The sequence below is a fragment of the Anticarsia gemmatalis genome, chromosome 4 (genome assembly GCF_050436995.1).
Source record: "Anticarsia gemmatalis isolate Benzon Research Colony breed Stoneville strain chromosome 4, ilAntGemm2 primary, whole genome shotgun sequence".
In the NCBI taxonomy this organism is placed as follows: domain Eukaryota; kingdom Metazoa; phylum Arthropoda; class Insecta; order Lepidoptera; family Erebidae; genus Anticarsia; species Anticarsia gemmatalis.
Window position 1 is genome coordinate 10652878 of NC_134748.1, and position 15028 is coordinate 10667905.

A 15028-nucleotide genomic window follows, 5' to 3' on the forward strand; every position below is an offset into this window, starting at 1 on the left:
GTCAGAATTAATAGGATGTAATAAAAAAAAATGATTTAGTACTTTTCTTTAATAAAACTCATTGAGTACTTCTTTACTGAGTCGATCTCGATCCATTGACGCAACTTAAAAAAAAACACATTTTGTAGGAAGACAATTTTGCGTCCTACTGTTACTCTTATTATTACAATATCAACAAACAAATCCATTAACGATTAACGTTTATACCAACCATAGATGTATTACCACCTCCTTTACAAAAAAAAAACACTCTACATTTTAGTAATACCAATTTTAAAAATCTTTTTCTTTCGTATCATTTCTCTTTGGACCCACTCTTGCCCTCCACGAAAAGCCTAATCGCCCATCAGTGCACACACTTAAGGCCCATTTAGACGGGGAGAGTTTCTCGTACGGTTCCGAGCGAGAAACTATACGCTACTATCACAAGCAATAATCGCCATAACACAATCGTATCAAAATGTTTACATACAGGCAAGAACTAAAATCTCGCCTACGATTATGTCATACGAGATTTGCTTATGACTTATCGCTAGGCGATAATTGCCTGTGTTGGTTTACACAACGAAGGTGTAGAAAGCAGATTGTTGCTTACCAGAATCTCAACTTGAATAAACACGATCTCGTGTGACATATTTTCAAGTTGATACGAGTATCGTACAAATCAGTTTGAATCGTTTTTAGTGCGAGATTTGTCATTCGAGTTTAGTGATCCGATGCATTTTCGAGAACTGATAGCGACACACAGTGGTGGAATTCAAGCATGCAAGATGACTTTCCAAATGATTCAACGAATGCACAATAATTATTTTTTTCCAAATATCTCTATATTAAGTTGATTTATTATAAGCTAATTGCCATTTATTTGTTTTGTAATCTACCTTATTAAAGCAAGACTGATTTTGAATGAATACTTAGATAATCTTTTGATAGTTAAGTGATTTTGAAATTAATCGTGTTTCATTCATACCTTAATGAAATCCTCCAATGCTATGTAAATAGCTTGCAGAACTTCTACCGAAAAGTAACTTATGGTACACCTATATACTATAAATATTTCTGATAATGTTTGAAATGAATCTTCTGTAGCCATATATTTTAAAGTTATTTCCAATTTTGTACGAGCGGGTATAGCTTGACGCATATTTGTATCACTTTTTTGTATAGATGGTCCAATTTCTTGAAGTAGATATATGAGTTGGGTTTTCGTAACCCGAAATATATTTTTTAATGTCTCTTCATCTTTCAATTGTAATTCAAGGCACAACATGTTAGATGCTCCCAAATCATTTCTTCTAGCTATCCATTTTCTAACCCAACGCCTTTTCTTCTTTTTCCGTTTACCTTATTCCTGCCTTAGAAGAGCAGATATAATTAAAACACCCTCGCGCACTGCACTCATGGTAGCAAATGGCATATAATCTCGAAATACGATTATTGCTTTGAAATTATGTTTACACGGACATAACAATATTACATTGCAAAGCAATTCTCGCCCAAAGCAACGAGCGAGGAGAGCGAATGTTTAGACCAAAAAAATGTTTTATATTCTTTCGATAATCGTATCTTCGAGACGAGAAACTCTCCCCGTCTAAATGGGCCTTTAGGATCAAATAAAATCAACTTGAATTATTCACAAGGCACGTCAACAACTGTATAACTTACTGTACTGTGTTTAGTGTCCGAATAACATCGAACACTGCATACAAAACAGAACCGACTTATGAAACAAAAATATCACAAACAATATCAAATTTAAAACTTAATGGCCAGCTTCACAACTTGTGGATAAGTATTGAATAAAGGCCCATTTAGACGGGGAGAGTTTCTCGTACGGTTCCGAGCGAGAAACTATACGCTACTATCACAAGCAATAATCGCCATAACACAATCGTATCAAAATGTTTACATACAGGCAAGAACTAAAATCTCGCCTACGATTATGTCATACGAGATTTGCTTATGACTTATCGCTAGGCGATAATTGCCTGTGTTGGTTTACACAACGAAGGTGTAGTAAGCAGATTGTTGCTTACGAGAATCTCAACTTGTATAAACACGATCTCGTGTGACATATTTTCAAGTTGATACGAGTATCGTACAAATCAGTTTGAATCGTTTTTAGTGCGAGATTTGTCATTCGAGTTTAGTGATCCGATGCATTTTCGAGAACTGATAGCGACACACAGTGGTGGAATTCAAGCATGCAAGATGATATTCCAAATGATTCAACGAATGCACAATAATTATTTTTTTCCAAATATCTCTATATTAAGTTGATTTATTATAAGCTAATTGCCATTTATTTGTTTGGTAATCTACCTTATTAAAGCAAGACTGATTTTGAATAAATACTTAGATAATCTTTTGATAGTTAAGTGATTTTGAAATTAATCGTGTTTCATTCATACCTTAATGAAATCCTCTAATACTATGTAAATAGCTTGCAGAACTTCTACCAAAAAGTAACTTATGGTACACCTATGTACTATAAATATTTCTGATAATGTTTGAAATGAATCTTCTGTAGCCAAATATTTTAAAGTTATTTCCAATTTTGTACGAGCGGGTATAGCTTGACGCATATTTGTATCACCTTTTTGTATAGATGGTCCAATTTCTTGAAGTAGATATATGAGTTGAGTTTTTGTAACCCGAAATATATTTTTGAATGTCTCTTCATCTTTCAATTGTAATTCAAGGCACAACATGTTAGATGCTCCCAAATCATTTCTTCTAGCTATCCATTTTCTAACCCAACGCCTTTTCTTCTTTTTCCGTTTACCTTATTCTTGCCTTAGAAGAGCAGATATAATAAAACACCATCGCGCACTGCACTCATAGTAGCAACTGGCATAAAATCTCGAACTACGATTATTGCTTTGAAATTATGTTTACACGGACATAACAATATTACATTGCAAGGCAATTCTCGCCCAAAGCAACGAGCGAGGAGAGCGAATGTTTAGACGAAAAAAATGTTTTATATTCTTTCGATAATCGTATCTTCGAGACGAGAAACTCTCCCCGTCTAAATGAGCCTTAACGTATCTGGCAGATAAAGTATGCTAACATATGAGCTTATGAGCTGTACAGAAAACGCCATACACGTAGCTGAATACTGGGCTGGCAGTGTATAGCAAGACAGAAAGTGTCATTCACTATTTTAAGTTCTAATGCTATAATTTGTTTGCCATCGACACGCTAAGAAGAAGAAGAAGTATGCTAACTAACAGTAGCTAATGCATGAAAGAAATCTGCCAAATTTCCAGCTGTTAAGGTAACCAATACTTATTCAGAAATGGTGAAACTGTACATAATAATTTTAAGATACATACTTTTGAGTTTTTATGGTACTTTAATATCGCATTAGAAGTCGAATGTTAGTGATATACTTTTTACTCTCACGCATGCATTATTTGACAACAATGTATCTCAAATAAAACGTACACGCCCGTATGAAATACGAACTTATCTCCAATACATCCAAGACAAAAATATATTCTTTTTTACAAGAATTTTTGAACGAACATCGTGACCCAAAGTGAAAACAATTCTTTTTTTAAACAATTTTGAAACGAACATCGTGACCCAAAGAGAAAACACTTATTTTTTTAAACAATTTTGAAACGAACATTAATGACAACAAAAATTCAACATTCTTTTGTAAGGCACATAGGAAGACTTATATTATAAAGGTCATCTTAACAGCTAACAATATAATACTTAAATCTAATGCAATATCTTACTGAGTACTATACGTAATATAAATGCTAATTATTATTAAAATGAGGTTTTCAAACAACAATGTTTTAACTTGCGCGCTGAATATCACATAGCGAAATCTACGATGATCTAGATGCGTTTTTCAAGTACTGCATCATCCCACTGCTGAACGCCTATTCCCATAATTAATAACCTTTCCCATCTATTTTTCAATCTGACGATTCAATCGTAACAAGCTTCCATTTTTACAAACATGAATTTAATTAAAGGCCATATAATATACTGAACATCACGTCTGTTATACTCGAAGGTATATGAGGTTTCGCCATAACAATTTTAACCTCACGTAATGAGACGACCCAATTTCATTTACCGGGCACGTTCAAACATTGACATTATTCTAAGAAAATCGATTTTGGGTATCGAATCTGAGACCGTGCTCAGCAGTCGGATACTACTGTCTGCGCCACAGAGGCAGTCAAGTCAAAGGAGTTGGTGTATAATCTTCTTCTTCTTAAGGAAGAAAAGAAGAAGGTGTATAATATCAATTCTTAACTATCATTATCACATGAGTTATCAGTGTAGTCAGCGGCGACAAGCTCGAGTATTCGTCGGTATAGGCCATCGTTGAACCTCAGGCGGTAAAGTGCCGTGGTGAGGTACCTCTGTGCTGCGGCCCCGCACGCCGCCGCCGCTAGTGTGTTGCTGCACGCTGAACGTGAGGCGCAGCAGAGAGACACTGCTTGACGCCAGATGCGAGTACTCACTGGAAAAGAAGATTTAAATAATTTGAAGTTGCTGGCTTGATAGTATTGAGTTTCGTCTTTGATAGGACTGTTTAGTTATTTAAAAACTGTATGTATCCGCCTACTAATATGTATGTATTTTTACTTTTAAAATATTTACTATAGTACTTGGCACCCAGGCAAGTGGCTGAGAGCTCAAACTCTAACTATCATTTCTTCCAATGGTGGAGGAAAACATAATGATGAAACCCTGCATATGCCATAGTTCTCAAAAACGTTCTTAAACAGATGTAAAGTCTCCAACCCATACTTGGTCTATGTGGAGGATTCAAGGCCTAACCCGTTCCTCATTATATATTATAGCGATTCTTGCACAGCACTGAGACACTAATGGGTAAATTTTTACTATATTTTATTTATCCGACCTGCATCACGAAGTGTTCGAAATATTTTACTCAACATTTAATAAACATTTCGTGTCGGCTATTGTCAAATAATATAAGCATTCAAACAAATACTTACAAAAGTGTTGCATATCAACGTCACAGTGCTGGAACAGCTGCTGTATGGAAGAGGCGCCTTCGATCAGTGGCACGTTGTTCCCCGTCACCACCAGGGAGTTCGGCGTCACCACGTTACGAACTACCTCCTCTATTTCTAACTTTAACACCTGTGGAATTTAAATATTGTATTAGATATAAAATGTTTTAGGTAGGATCTCTGCGTGACCCTCTTATTCATAAAAATATTAGAAGTTATGAAAAGCTTACAAAGAGTTTTGTTTATTTCACTCCTTAGCGAAATGAAAAAGAGAAAACAAAGAGTTTAGCAGTTTTTTAACTAAAATAGATTTATAGTGTGTTTATGAATAAGAGGGTAACATTACAAATGCAAATATTTGCTAGGATAGATGTATGTATATTTGAGCACAGATGGGCAAAGTTAATAAAAAGTATAGTGTAATAAGATCTTTACCTGGTTATCAGAATCGTCGCCTGATATCTTTTTGCTGTCATCCTTTATGACGTGTAGCCAATATGATGTAGGAATGTGCTATAACAAACAAAATACATTTTAAAATTTAATCAAATCACTCACAGGCCTTAGAAGCAGCAAGAGAGAGGAGATCTATGGTAAGTATGAAATGATACTTTATTGATAGGAAATACCCATTAGATTACAACAAGAAAATTATAAACATATAGATGTCTTTAAAAGTAGTAACATGAAAAACCTATTGGACACTGATGGCGCCGTGGTTTAGGTCACCACGCGCCGCGACCACTGCGTCGGGAGGTCGTGGGTTCGATTCCCACACGGGACAATTATTTGTGCGATCCACAAATAATTGTTTCGGGTCTAGTTGTACTTTGTCCGTTGTTTGTATGTTTGTAAAAGTCCCCGTGACACAAGAGCATTTCTTAGTATGGAAAGTGCCTTTATAAAAAAAAAAAATTAGCCATGAGAATGTAACAAACAGATAGCCAAGTAATCATCAAACTCACATTAGTATCAGCCAGCATCAATATCCTGTGTGCATGTGGCTGGTCTGTAGTGTCAGGTGACAATCGGTTCACACAGTCCGGATACATCTCTGCTAGTACCACACTGTTCTCTCCACCAAGCTTGCGTTTGTTCTGCTCTTTTACCACTAATTCATCCAGTCTGTCGTATATAAGAGTTGCTACCCTCGGTTTTATGCCTGAAAAGTTTTAATTTTAAATCAGAAATGTGCCGCCCAATGGTAGATTTAGGAAGTTTAGTACAACATTGATGTAATGTATACAGTTTAATACTGCTTACCTCATAGCTGAATAGATAGCATGTAAAATATAATACAGAATTAGTCTATAAGTTTTATATACAAATTGTATCCTGCTGTTAAAATATATTATACAAACAATATTATTATACACATTAAGATGGACAGTCAAATCTTTGCCTGAGTTACATATTAAGTTGTTGCCAAGAACATATTTAAAAATTGAACTATACAAAAAGAAAATAAACCTTGGTTTTAACAATCACTGAATAAATATTAGTTTCCATATTAGGCGTAATTTAGACAGTTATTTTCATACATTATTGGTTAATATATCCATATGCTGAGTAATGCACCCTAATTGTATTAAAACAATTATGAGGCAATTTCACTAATGAGGAATCATAATTACCAAAATGTTCAGCAGCAACCACTAGATCAGCATCCTCACACCATGCCAGTATGATCTGCAGAGCCTGTAGTATTGAGCATTGCAATCTGAAGAAGAATGAACCTGTTCTGATTGGCTGCCTCTTGCCACAGCCTTCACATACCCACTGCACCCTGGAGATGACAAAAGGTTTGATTTAAATATAATGTCCTCAGAAACTTTATGGATGTGACATAAATTATAAATTTACTGCCCAACAACATAAGATTCATTCATAAGGCCTTTTCCAGCGATTTCTTATATTTATCAGATATCACTTTATTAAGCAGGTTATCTTTCAAGCTGTGAAACTGGCTATGTGCGATTGTAAGTTCACAAAGTCAATAGGAAAATAGAGAAATTTGGTTGTGTGACACACAACAGGGAGGTAGACGTAGACACAGTTTAAGAATATTTTATAGTTACCTGTCAATAACTCTAGCTGTTTTACAGACCACTTTACAGTCTGGCTTGTTAGAAATACATTTAAATTGTTTAGGCAACAGTCCAAAAGCTTGCAGCCTCTCCACCAACTTCCACTCCAGTCTTTGATCACTGTCATTGTTTATGAAGTCATTGTACAGTTGACCGTTACTGAAACAAAAATATTAGATAGTTCAACGTTATTCCGTTGGGCTAGCTGCCGGCAGAGAAGGCACCATAGAATAAAATAAGATTTTTAATATATCACACTTGACAATAAGGGAGTTCGATAGAAACTTGAGAGCTTATAAGAATCCTGGAGCCTGTGGGTGAACTAATGAAATAAAATCGTAAGCTATCGTTAACTTACCCAGGACACGTGTTAAATGGTAGTCCAGGCTTAGAAACTTCTGTTTTAGCATTGCTTTCGTAAGTAGTTGAATCTGCTTCCATCTTTAGGAGAACGTTCGAAATATTTAAGTTACACTATCTGTTTTCCATTTGGCTGCTATTTCATACACAAGTGAAACTTTTTAAGCGTTAGAAATGTGTTTTCATATCAGTAACAAGTTATCCAAAATCAATTATAGTGAAATTTAACAACAGAAATTATGAAATTATGAAAATAGAGAGCATAAAAATATTTACCATTCCTTCGCACAGATTATAAATTGTCATTATAAGCTGTCAGTGTCATCATTATTAAATCCGTAATACACGCACAAAACTTATGTGAAAGTGTAATAAATTATTGATTTACTATTTTGAACATTGATATGATAAGAAAAATTAACAAATACCTGATTAATAGGTATTTGTTAATTTTATCTCATTTTGTAGAATCATTAGTGATTACGATTTTCAATCCAGCAAGTTGGATAACAAACGGATTTAATCCAACCGGTCTCATTCTCGTTCATTTCATTCTAACCGTAGCATTTTCGTTCGCGTTTGTAGATTGTGTCAAAGAAGTGTCATGTTGCTGTTGCTTGAGTTTTAAAGTTTTTGTACACACCGTGTGGTTTATTTTTTCTATTATTTTAGCTGAATTAACGATCTTTAATTCTTCTCACATCATGAATTTGGAAACCTTCGTTTGCCATGTAAGTATTAATTTATTTCTAAGTGTTTTTCTGTCAGCATCTAAGATTTTTATTACTCGTAATTTCCTCCTAACACCGTTCGATGCATTGGGTGTGAATTAATAATTCATAATTTGAATAAAATAAAAGTTAAAAATAACTTTTCACCTATTATTTTACATCTATGGAGCATTATTAAATGCGTCTTGGTGCAGTTTTTAAATGTATCGTGTATTTTCCTGATAAAGCTAGGTATATCGTAAAAAATCAATACTACTTGCTCATTTTATTCCACCCCTTTTTGTATTATTTTATATTAATGTTAAAACTAAACTTCTTAATCATTGTTTTTAATTCGTTACTGCAGAGTGGTAATTAAACTCCAAATATGTAAATAATCCAAATATGAAAATGTCTTTCATTATACTTTTTCGTATTTGTTTAGATCTGTTATTAACGATACCCATTCAATTATCCTGCATTAGATTGAGTTATATAGTTAAACATTATTATTCATACCTAGTAAGTATTCACTGATACTGATACATTACAATTAAAAAAGCTTTGTGTTAAGCAAAACTGGAATAGTTTTTGAAAATTTAATTATGTTTTTTAATTTTCTGCTTAGTTAGGCCAGAAATGATTATATATTTTTTGATACTACACATTGTCCAGAATTGCAACAACACAAATACTACCTACCTACCTACCTACTCATTGTTGTTGATTCAACTTGATGTTGACTGAATAAATCCATTAATTTGTGGTTAACACTATAATTGCTGTAATTTTAGTAACACCAATTATGAAATTAAAGCTTCAAAGAATGGAAGCAAGAATTTTTTGTTGTTTAATTAATCTCAATCAGTACATATTGTATTGTCCCAATTTGGTTTATAAAAATGATTTATCCCTTTTTGGCCATATACATTATTAAAGTCATTAAAACACCTTTTATGAAGAAATACATTCAACTATTTTTATTTTTAATCTACTGTGGTGCTGGCCAGTGTATTGTGCCAGCAACTTCCTTTTATGATAACAGCATATAAGGAAGGTGTGTATGTTTTACTTGGTCATTAAACAGTCCATGTTTGAAGTAAAACAGTAAGGTTTGCCGTAGTTATAAAAAAAAATTCGAAAAGCATGAAATTACTAGAGGCCGCCCGCGACTTCGTCCGCGTAAAAACCCTTCTCGTGCAAGTCCCGATCCCTCGAGAACTCAGGGATAAAAAGTTGCCTATGTGTTATTCTGGGTCTTCAGTTACCCATATACCATAATCGTAATCGGATTAGTAGGATAGGTATGATTTTAAATATTTGGGCAAATTCTCTGATTTCCACATTCTTTCAAAGGAAAGGGATTAAAGAGATTTGACACTCAGTCTAATTCATGAACAGAATACTTATCGTGTTTCAAAATTAGCAGGACTTAGCACCACTCCCCTTCACATTGCATCCAAACAAGTGTAGCATGTAAACCAATCTGCAGACTACTATGCAAATAGTTCGCGTGGATGGCGTTACAACTATCACCTCGTTTAGACGGGGACTCAACCGCGTCCGACGACCGAACCTGCTCTATTACATGACCCATTCCATTACCGGCAACACTACATAGACCACCTCTAATTAACCGAAATAAAAACAAACTTATCTGATCATAGACGCCGTAAATGTACTTATTTCGCCATCTGTAGTTACAGAGCAAGTCATAAAACAATGTAAGTAAACTACTGGCTGGAATGATAAGTTTCAAACTATATTCGTATGTGGTTTCCGCGTGGCGTGCGTGATTAAGGGCAATAGTTAGTGATGTGACGCAACGCGATTATTTTCGGCGGCATTGTAACGTATTTCGTTCATAACGGTCACGCTGAAAGCTGACGCTCGACATCGTCTGAAACCGTGCTGCTAATTGAGCCGTTCGTTATATATTAAACTTGTTTTACTACTCAAATAACGAGTATTATAAACATCGTAATTACAAGTAACATATAAAATCATTTTATTTCACTTCCCGGTGTATTTCAGTTCACATCTCTGGGAAAACTAACTAGCAATCCAGGACGTCATCGTAAAGTAACGTAGGAACGCGTATGTACGGGCATCGGGCACACGACTAATGTGATTTATTGAGTGTTCCGAGAAGAGCTGCGTCCATTGATGGTTGCAGTTAATTATTAGTCTTTGCTCTCGAGATGTGCACGTTAAAACGTGGTAATGGCTAGGATACATTGCCAATAAGCCTATTTGTCGAGAGCGTTATAAATCTTCAGATTATGGCTTCGAACGGCACTGATATTGCGTTTAATGGTTTATTCCGTAAGTTCAGCCACCGAGTGCTAAAGGTTTATTGAAGAAGCTTTTATGTCTGTTTCAGTGAATCTATAATTTACTGCCGAGAAACTTGTTACTTTATATGCGAGAGTCTTATAAGCTCCGTTGCCTCCAGTTTGTATACGCCGATATCCATCGATCATGCTCGCCTAATATTGTCAAAGATGCTTAACGGTGGCGAAGTTGGCACGTTAGGGACGTATTTTGTAGTTCCAGTTTATAAAAATCTACTGAATTCAGGTCTTTCCCAATATGATTTCGAAGTCTTATTTAGCAAGTGTTATTTTCTCAACACAATTATCGACTTGTGGAACCATGACTCGTTTCTTTTGTTTTCCCATCGTTGCTCGTCATCGACAACTCGCAATATTATGAAGGTCAATAAGCGGAATAGGGGTCATCGCAATCTTAAAGCGACCTATACTGAAGTATTGCGATTGAGGTTTGCACAAAGACATGATTGTTTTGAAATAAAAAGAACATCTGCTTTCTTTTCTTAAATAGATTCAAAGCATCGCTCGTTAAAATGAAAAGAATGTCCTGGAATTTCTAAAATATTAGTTTCTTCAACCAAAGCCAATACCAAAAAAAGCCAAACCAATATCCTGCTTTCAACTTGAAATGTAACACAATTTAATCATACATTTCTCGTAAATGATATTATTTCCTTTCATAAGTCTAACGGAAAAGGAAACCTCGCTGTTTGTACTCAATCTGTAATGGGATAGCTTTATGATTATTACTAACTCATAAACTTCTTAACGTGTATTTTCAAAGTTCACGTTTGATGATGTTAACTTGAGTTTGTACGGCTTTAACTTCTAAGGTCGAATAGCTCGTAGAATAACTTCTTAAGGTCACACATAATTTCTTCTTCCGTCTTCGCTTACACATTCGCTACTACTGGTCACGAGTATGGATGCTACGTTTAGTTTTTACTCAAAATAGACCGTAATAATACTAAGCCGTATATACCTACTCTGTAAACAATAACGATTTTAACAATACATACTAACACATTTCAGGCTCGAAGTTTAGGCGTAGAAATACGCCTTTATCGAGGCATGTTATAATAAATTTTGCTCAGTTAGTGCTCCTAACATAACATTAGGCTGTTCTATTGTTCACGGGTGAACACGTATTTGCACATTAATATCCTCTATCGTTACAATAAAGCCAACTTATGACTCCATTACATCCATTCCTTTTATAGAAACGTTAACGTATTCCCCATTTAACTAAATATATGATGACAAAGCCTAATAAACACGTCGTTTTTTTTAAGTATTTGAAAACCGGCCAGCAGGTTGCATACATTATTAAAAACAATAGCAAGTTTCGTTCAGTCCAGTTTCGGAACAGTTTTGTGCAGCCGGCATAACAACGTTACACCTGTTGATGCTTTTGCAGCTAATTTAATGGCAGCTTGCTGACAGTAAAACGGGCTGTTAGCAATTTAGATTTATTTGTGTCAATAACATCAACACTAAACACTAAATTGCTTTCGCCGGTACTTTGGTAATTGATCCGCAATTGTGGGCCGTCCACCTACGTTGTTCAATAAAGACATGTCGTAAGAAAAATCATGATGTACGTATATGATGTCGCGTCACAATTACACGGAACATTAGAGACGGTGCGACTTTAGATGTTACGTGACGAACGTTGCGGCTCCATCAGCGGCTTCGTGGCGCAAGCAACGCAATCTCCTTCGAAAATATTTGCTACATTAACTCCTGCACTCAAATTGCCATTACGTATATTGTGCAATGACATTACAACGTTTAGGTCGTAGGTCCGTGTCTTAAACCACTGAATTCATTTGGTGTTTAATTTGGCAAATTAAACAGTGTTATTAAACAGTAATAATAAAATGTGTCGACGCACGCAAGCTTTCAGAAAAGTCTTCCGAAACAACGCAATGCCTACGTCAGCTATTCACGTTTATCCATTTAACCTCTCGCCATTCGCCACGTTTGCTTACACTGACGAAGCGCAGCAAATTCGAGGTCGCCTGTCATGGACGTTCTAGTCCACGGAGAATTTATGTCTGACACTACGGGTTCAAAGCACTGACTGAATGAAACAATTACACTGAAGCTATTACTTACAACACACACAAGAGTGAGGGGACAATCCTTTTGCAAAAATATCTACGACTAGAAATTGCCATTCTATTGTTTCCAAATTAGGCCTCATTCGAGACAGTTGTCGGCGTGGGCGAGCCTTGATTGTTTACAAAGTACCTCGACTCCTAAAGGCGCCTTAACGACACGCACTTTCTACACGAGCTCAACTTTAAATCACGATATTGATATTATCAGTGTACCTTTCCACAAAATGAACAAGGTACAAAGTATTTTGAATATAGCAGCTGGTAACGTCTCCGGTTCTTAACTGTGGTTTTTCATATCGAGATGGGCACAGTGATAATGTTGCCCTAAAAATATTGTGAATGATATGCACAATTTCCCGTGCCCTTGAACTCCAAAACAGTATGGTCTCACATTGCATGTCACTTTTCAAAGAACGTAGTCTCGACACAGACATTTCGTGTCTCCGAGTCATCAGCGTGTTCATGACAAATCGAATTTATTATTGTTTCAAAAAAGTTCTTATTTCGTTTCAGTGAATAAAAGCTTATGATTAATGTTCTAGTTTGGGATCTTGCAAATCGTTCTATTTTTTTTCCTTCTTGTGAAATGCTTGCGTAAGCTAGGACCTTTTCCTGTATACTATCACCAGACTGTTGCACCATTCGCGACCTAAATTTACGGCTTATTGTTAGAGACCATAAAATTTATAGGGTCGTCGCCCCAAGTAATGCACGCGCGCTACATTTTCTAATGCAATTCCACGTGCTATTGTTGTATGTAGAAGTTTATTAAATGCAACAAACGATACTCGTACAATCATTATAGATTGTTGTAATGGGTCACGTTCGTTGATTCTACAGAAAGATTTATGTTTTGTTTTGAACTAGCCTGTTTTAAGTTGTGAATTGTAGGATCAATTCGTATTAGAGTTAATTCTATTTTGATATCCTCAATCAGGCAGAACTCTTGAATTGTTTATGTTTTAGTTATCGTTAAAACATTCAGTTCACTACATCTCTTCTTCCAAATCACGTACACGAAGCATGTTTAACTTAAACGCCAAAGTTAAAAGAAGCAGACGTGCTGATAATTGTGGTAGCCTTGCATTTCGATGTTTCTGAATATAGATGCATTCAATCGTATAAATCACGCACGCGTAAATATCTTTATGCGTCGGCATAAATCCGATTAATCCCGTCGGATGGACCGCGTCATGAATTATTTTGTCGAACACGTATCTACGCACATACATCATATTGTATTTAGGGTAAAATTACTAATGCTATCTGGAATAGAAGGAAAACTACCGATTGATGTGTTGAGCCCATGTATAACGGTGCTAAAAGCCATTGCTTCGGAAACCCAATAATAAGTATCTAAGTTACGTCAGTTTTATTAAAAAAATTACTCTATTTTGATATTTTAAATTGAGAGTTGCTGACAAAATCTCTAAATAATTCAACCCGATCTGTCGTACAAGATTCTGCTTAATATGGTAAGCAAAAACATTAACGTCTATTATACTTATGTTAGTGTCCGCCTTACAAGATTCAATTTATAATGATGTCATATAATGACTATTAGTAATTGTAATTTAAGCGGATCTGCAGACTCCAGATATATTTTGTTAAAATTGGCAAAAATGGAGACTTACCGTTTATGTTTTACGACATATTACGTGGTTAAAACGAACAAATTTTTTGTAATTGAGTTTCGATGACGTCTGGGAATCGTCTATAGTCGCTATAAGCTCATAGAAATAGAGCAACGCTCGAAATAACGGTACGAATGAAAGCCTAGTTTAGAATTACCGCCTATGTCTCTTAATATCCCAGCCACCTACTACATGTAATAGCTCTTAAGTCTCCACTCAATTGATTAAAACCATTCTACCTACGATCTATCGCCTTAAGAGGTTATAAGATCGATGGATCATTTGCAGCTCGCTCGATTTGAAAGTTTATCTGACGTGAATAGATCTCTATGTTGATGTTTTGTTGTCTGTCTGTTGGTGGCTGGAGGGGCAGGTATGTGTGGCACGTCGTCCGCCTCGGTTTATAATTAGCAAAGCTGTCTTTTGCTCCATGCACTTTCTACGATGTTCCTGGAATATTATACCGCTCAAGACGACAGGCGAAATGTGAGAGGGAATTTTTGACGTCGTGTTTCTTGACAAAATGTCTGCGTGCTATTTCATATTTAATCAAGTCTACCCGAGGGAGGTAGCTGTAAAGTGTTGACTGCGCATACAGGAAGCGGCAAACGGTCGTTTGCGGCTCAGTTTAGGCGAACCCTTTGCCCTTTTGGGGCCTATAAACTAATTCATTCGTGAGCTGTATATAGGACAATTCAAATTGTGAACAAAAATAGGCGTTATCAATTGCGATCTCATCAATCTATAACAATGCTCGCAGAACTCAAAG

The 15028-nt window shown here is 35.6% G+C and overlaps 2 protein-coding genes across 2 annotated transcripts in view; one reads left to right on the forward strand and one right to left on the reverse strand.

Moving 5' to 3' along the window:
- Positions 1-849: 849 nt before the first annotated feature.
- LOC142972538 (uncharacterized) lies at positions 850-7739 on the reverse strand. The gene is made up of 7 exons (XM_076113749.1): positions 7458-7739; positions 7091-7258; positions 6647-6798; positions 5978-6174; positions 5448-5525; positions 4995-5142; positions 850-4492 (listed from the first exon to the last, which is right to left on the reverse strand). Exons 1-7 carry the CDS (start codon positions 7538-7540, stop codon positions 4278-4280), a joined length of 1041 nt encoding a protein of 346 aa, XP_075969864.1. The 5' UTR covers positions 7541-7739; the 3' UTR covers positions 850-4277.
- A 293-nt stretch (positions 7740-8032) lies between these two features.
- The window catches only part of corn (microtubule-binding protein cornetto), a 44542-nt gene continuing 37546 nt past the window's right edge, over positions 8033-15028 (forward strand). Inside the window, exon 1 of the mRNA XM_076113751.1 lies at positions 8033-8190. The gene's annotated coding sequence lies outside the window, so the exon portion shown is untranslated. The remainder of the gene's footprint in view (positions 8191-15028) is intronic.

Bases quoted from the DNA above. Each gene is read 5' to 3' on its own strand.
- LOC142972538 (XM_076113749.1), bottom strand. From the start codon at position 7,540: ATGGAAGCAGATTCAACTACTTACGAAAGCAATGCTAAAACAGAAGTT. The intron at 6,799-7,090 runs GTAACTATAAAA...TGTCATCTCCAG, and splicing joins ACAGCTAGAGTTATTGACAG to GGTGCAGTGGGTATGTGAAG. The intron at 4,493-4,994 runs GTAAGTATTTGT...CTTCTTTTCCAG, and splicing joins CGTTGATATGCAACACTTTT to TGAGTACTCGCATCTGGCGT.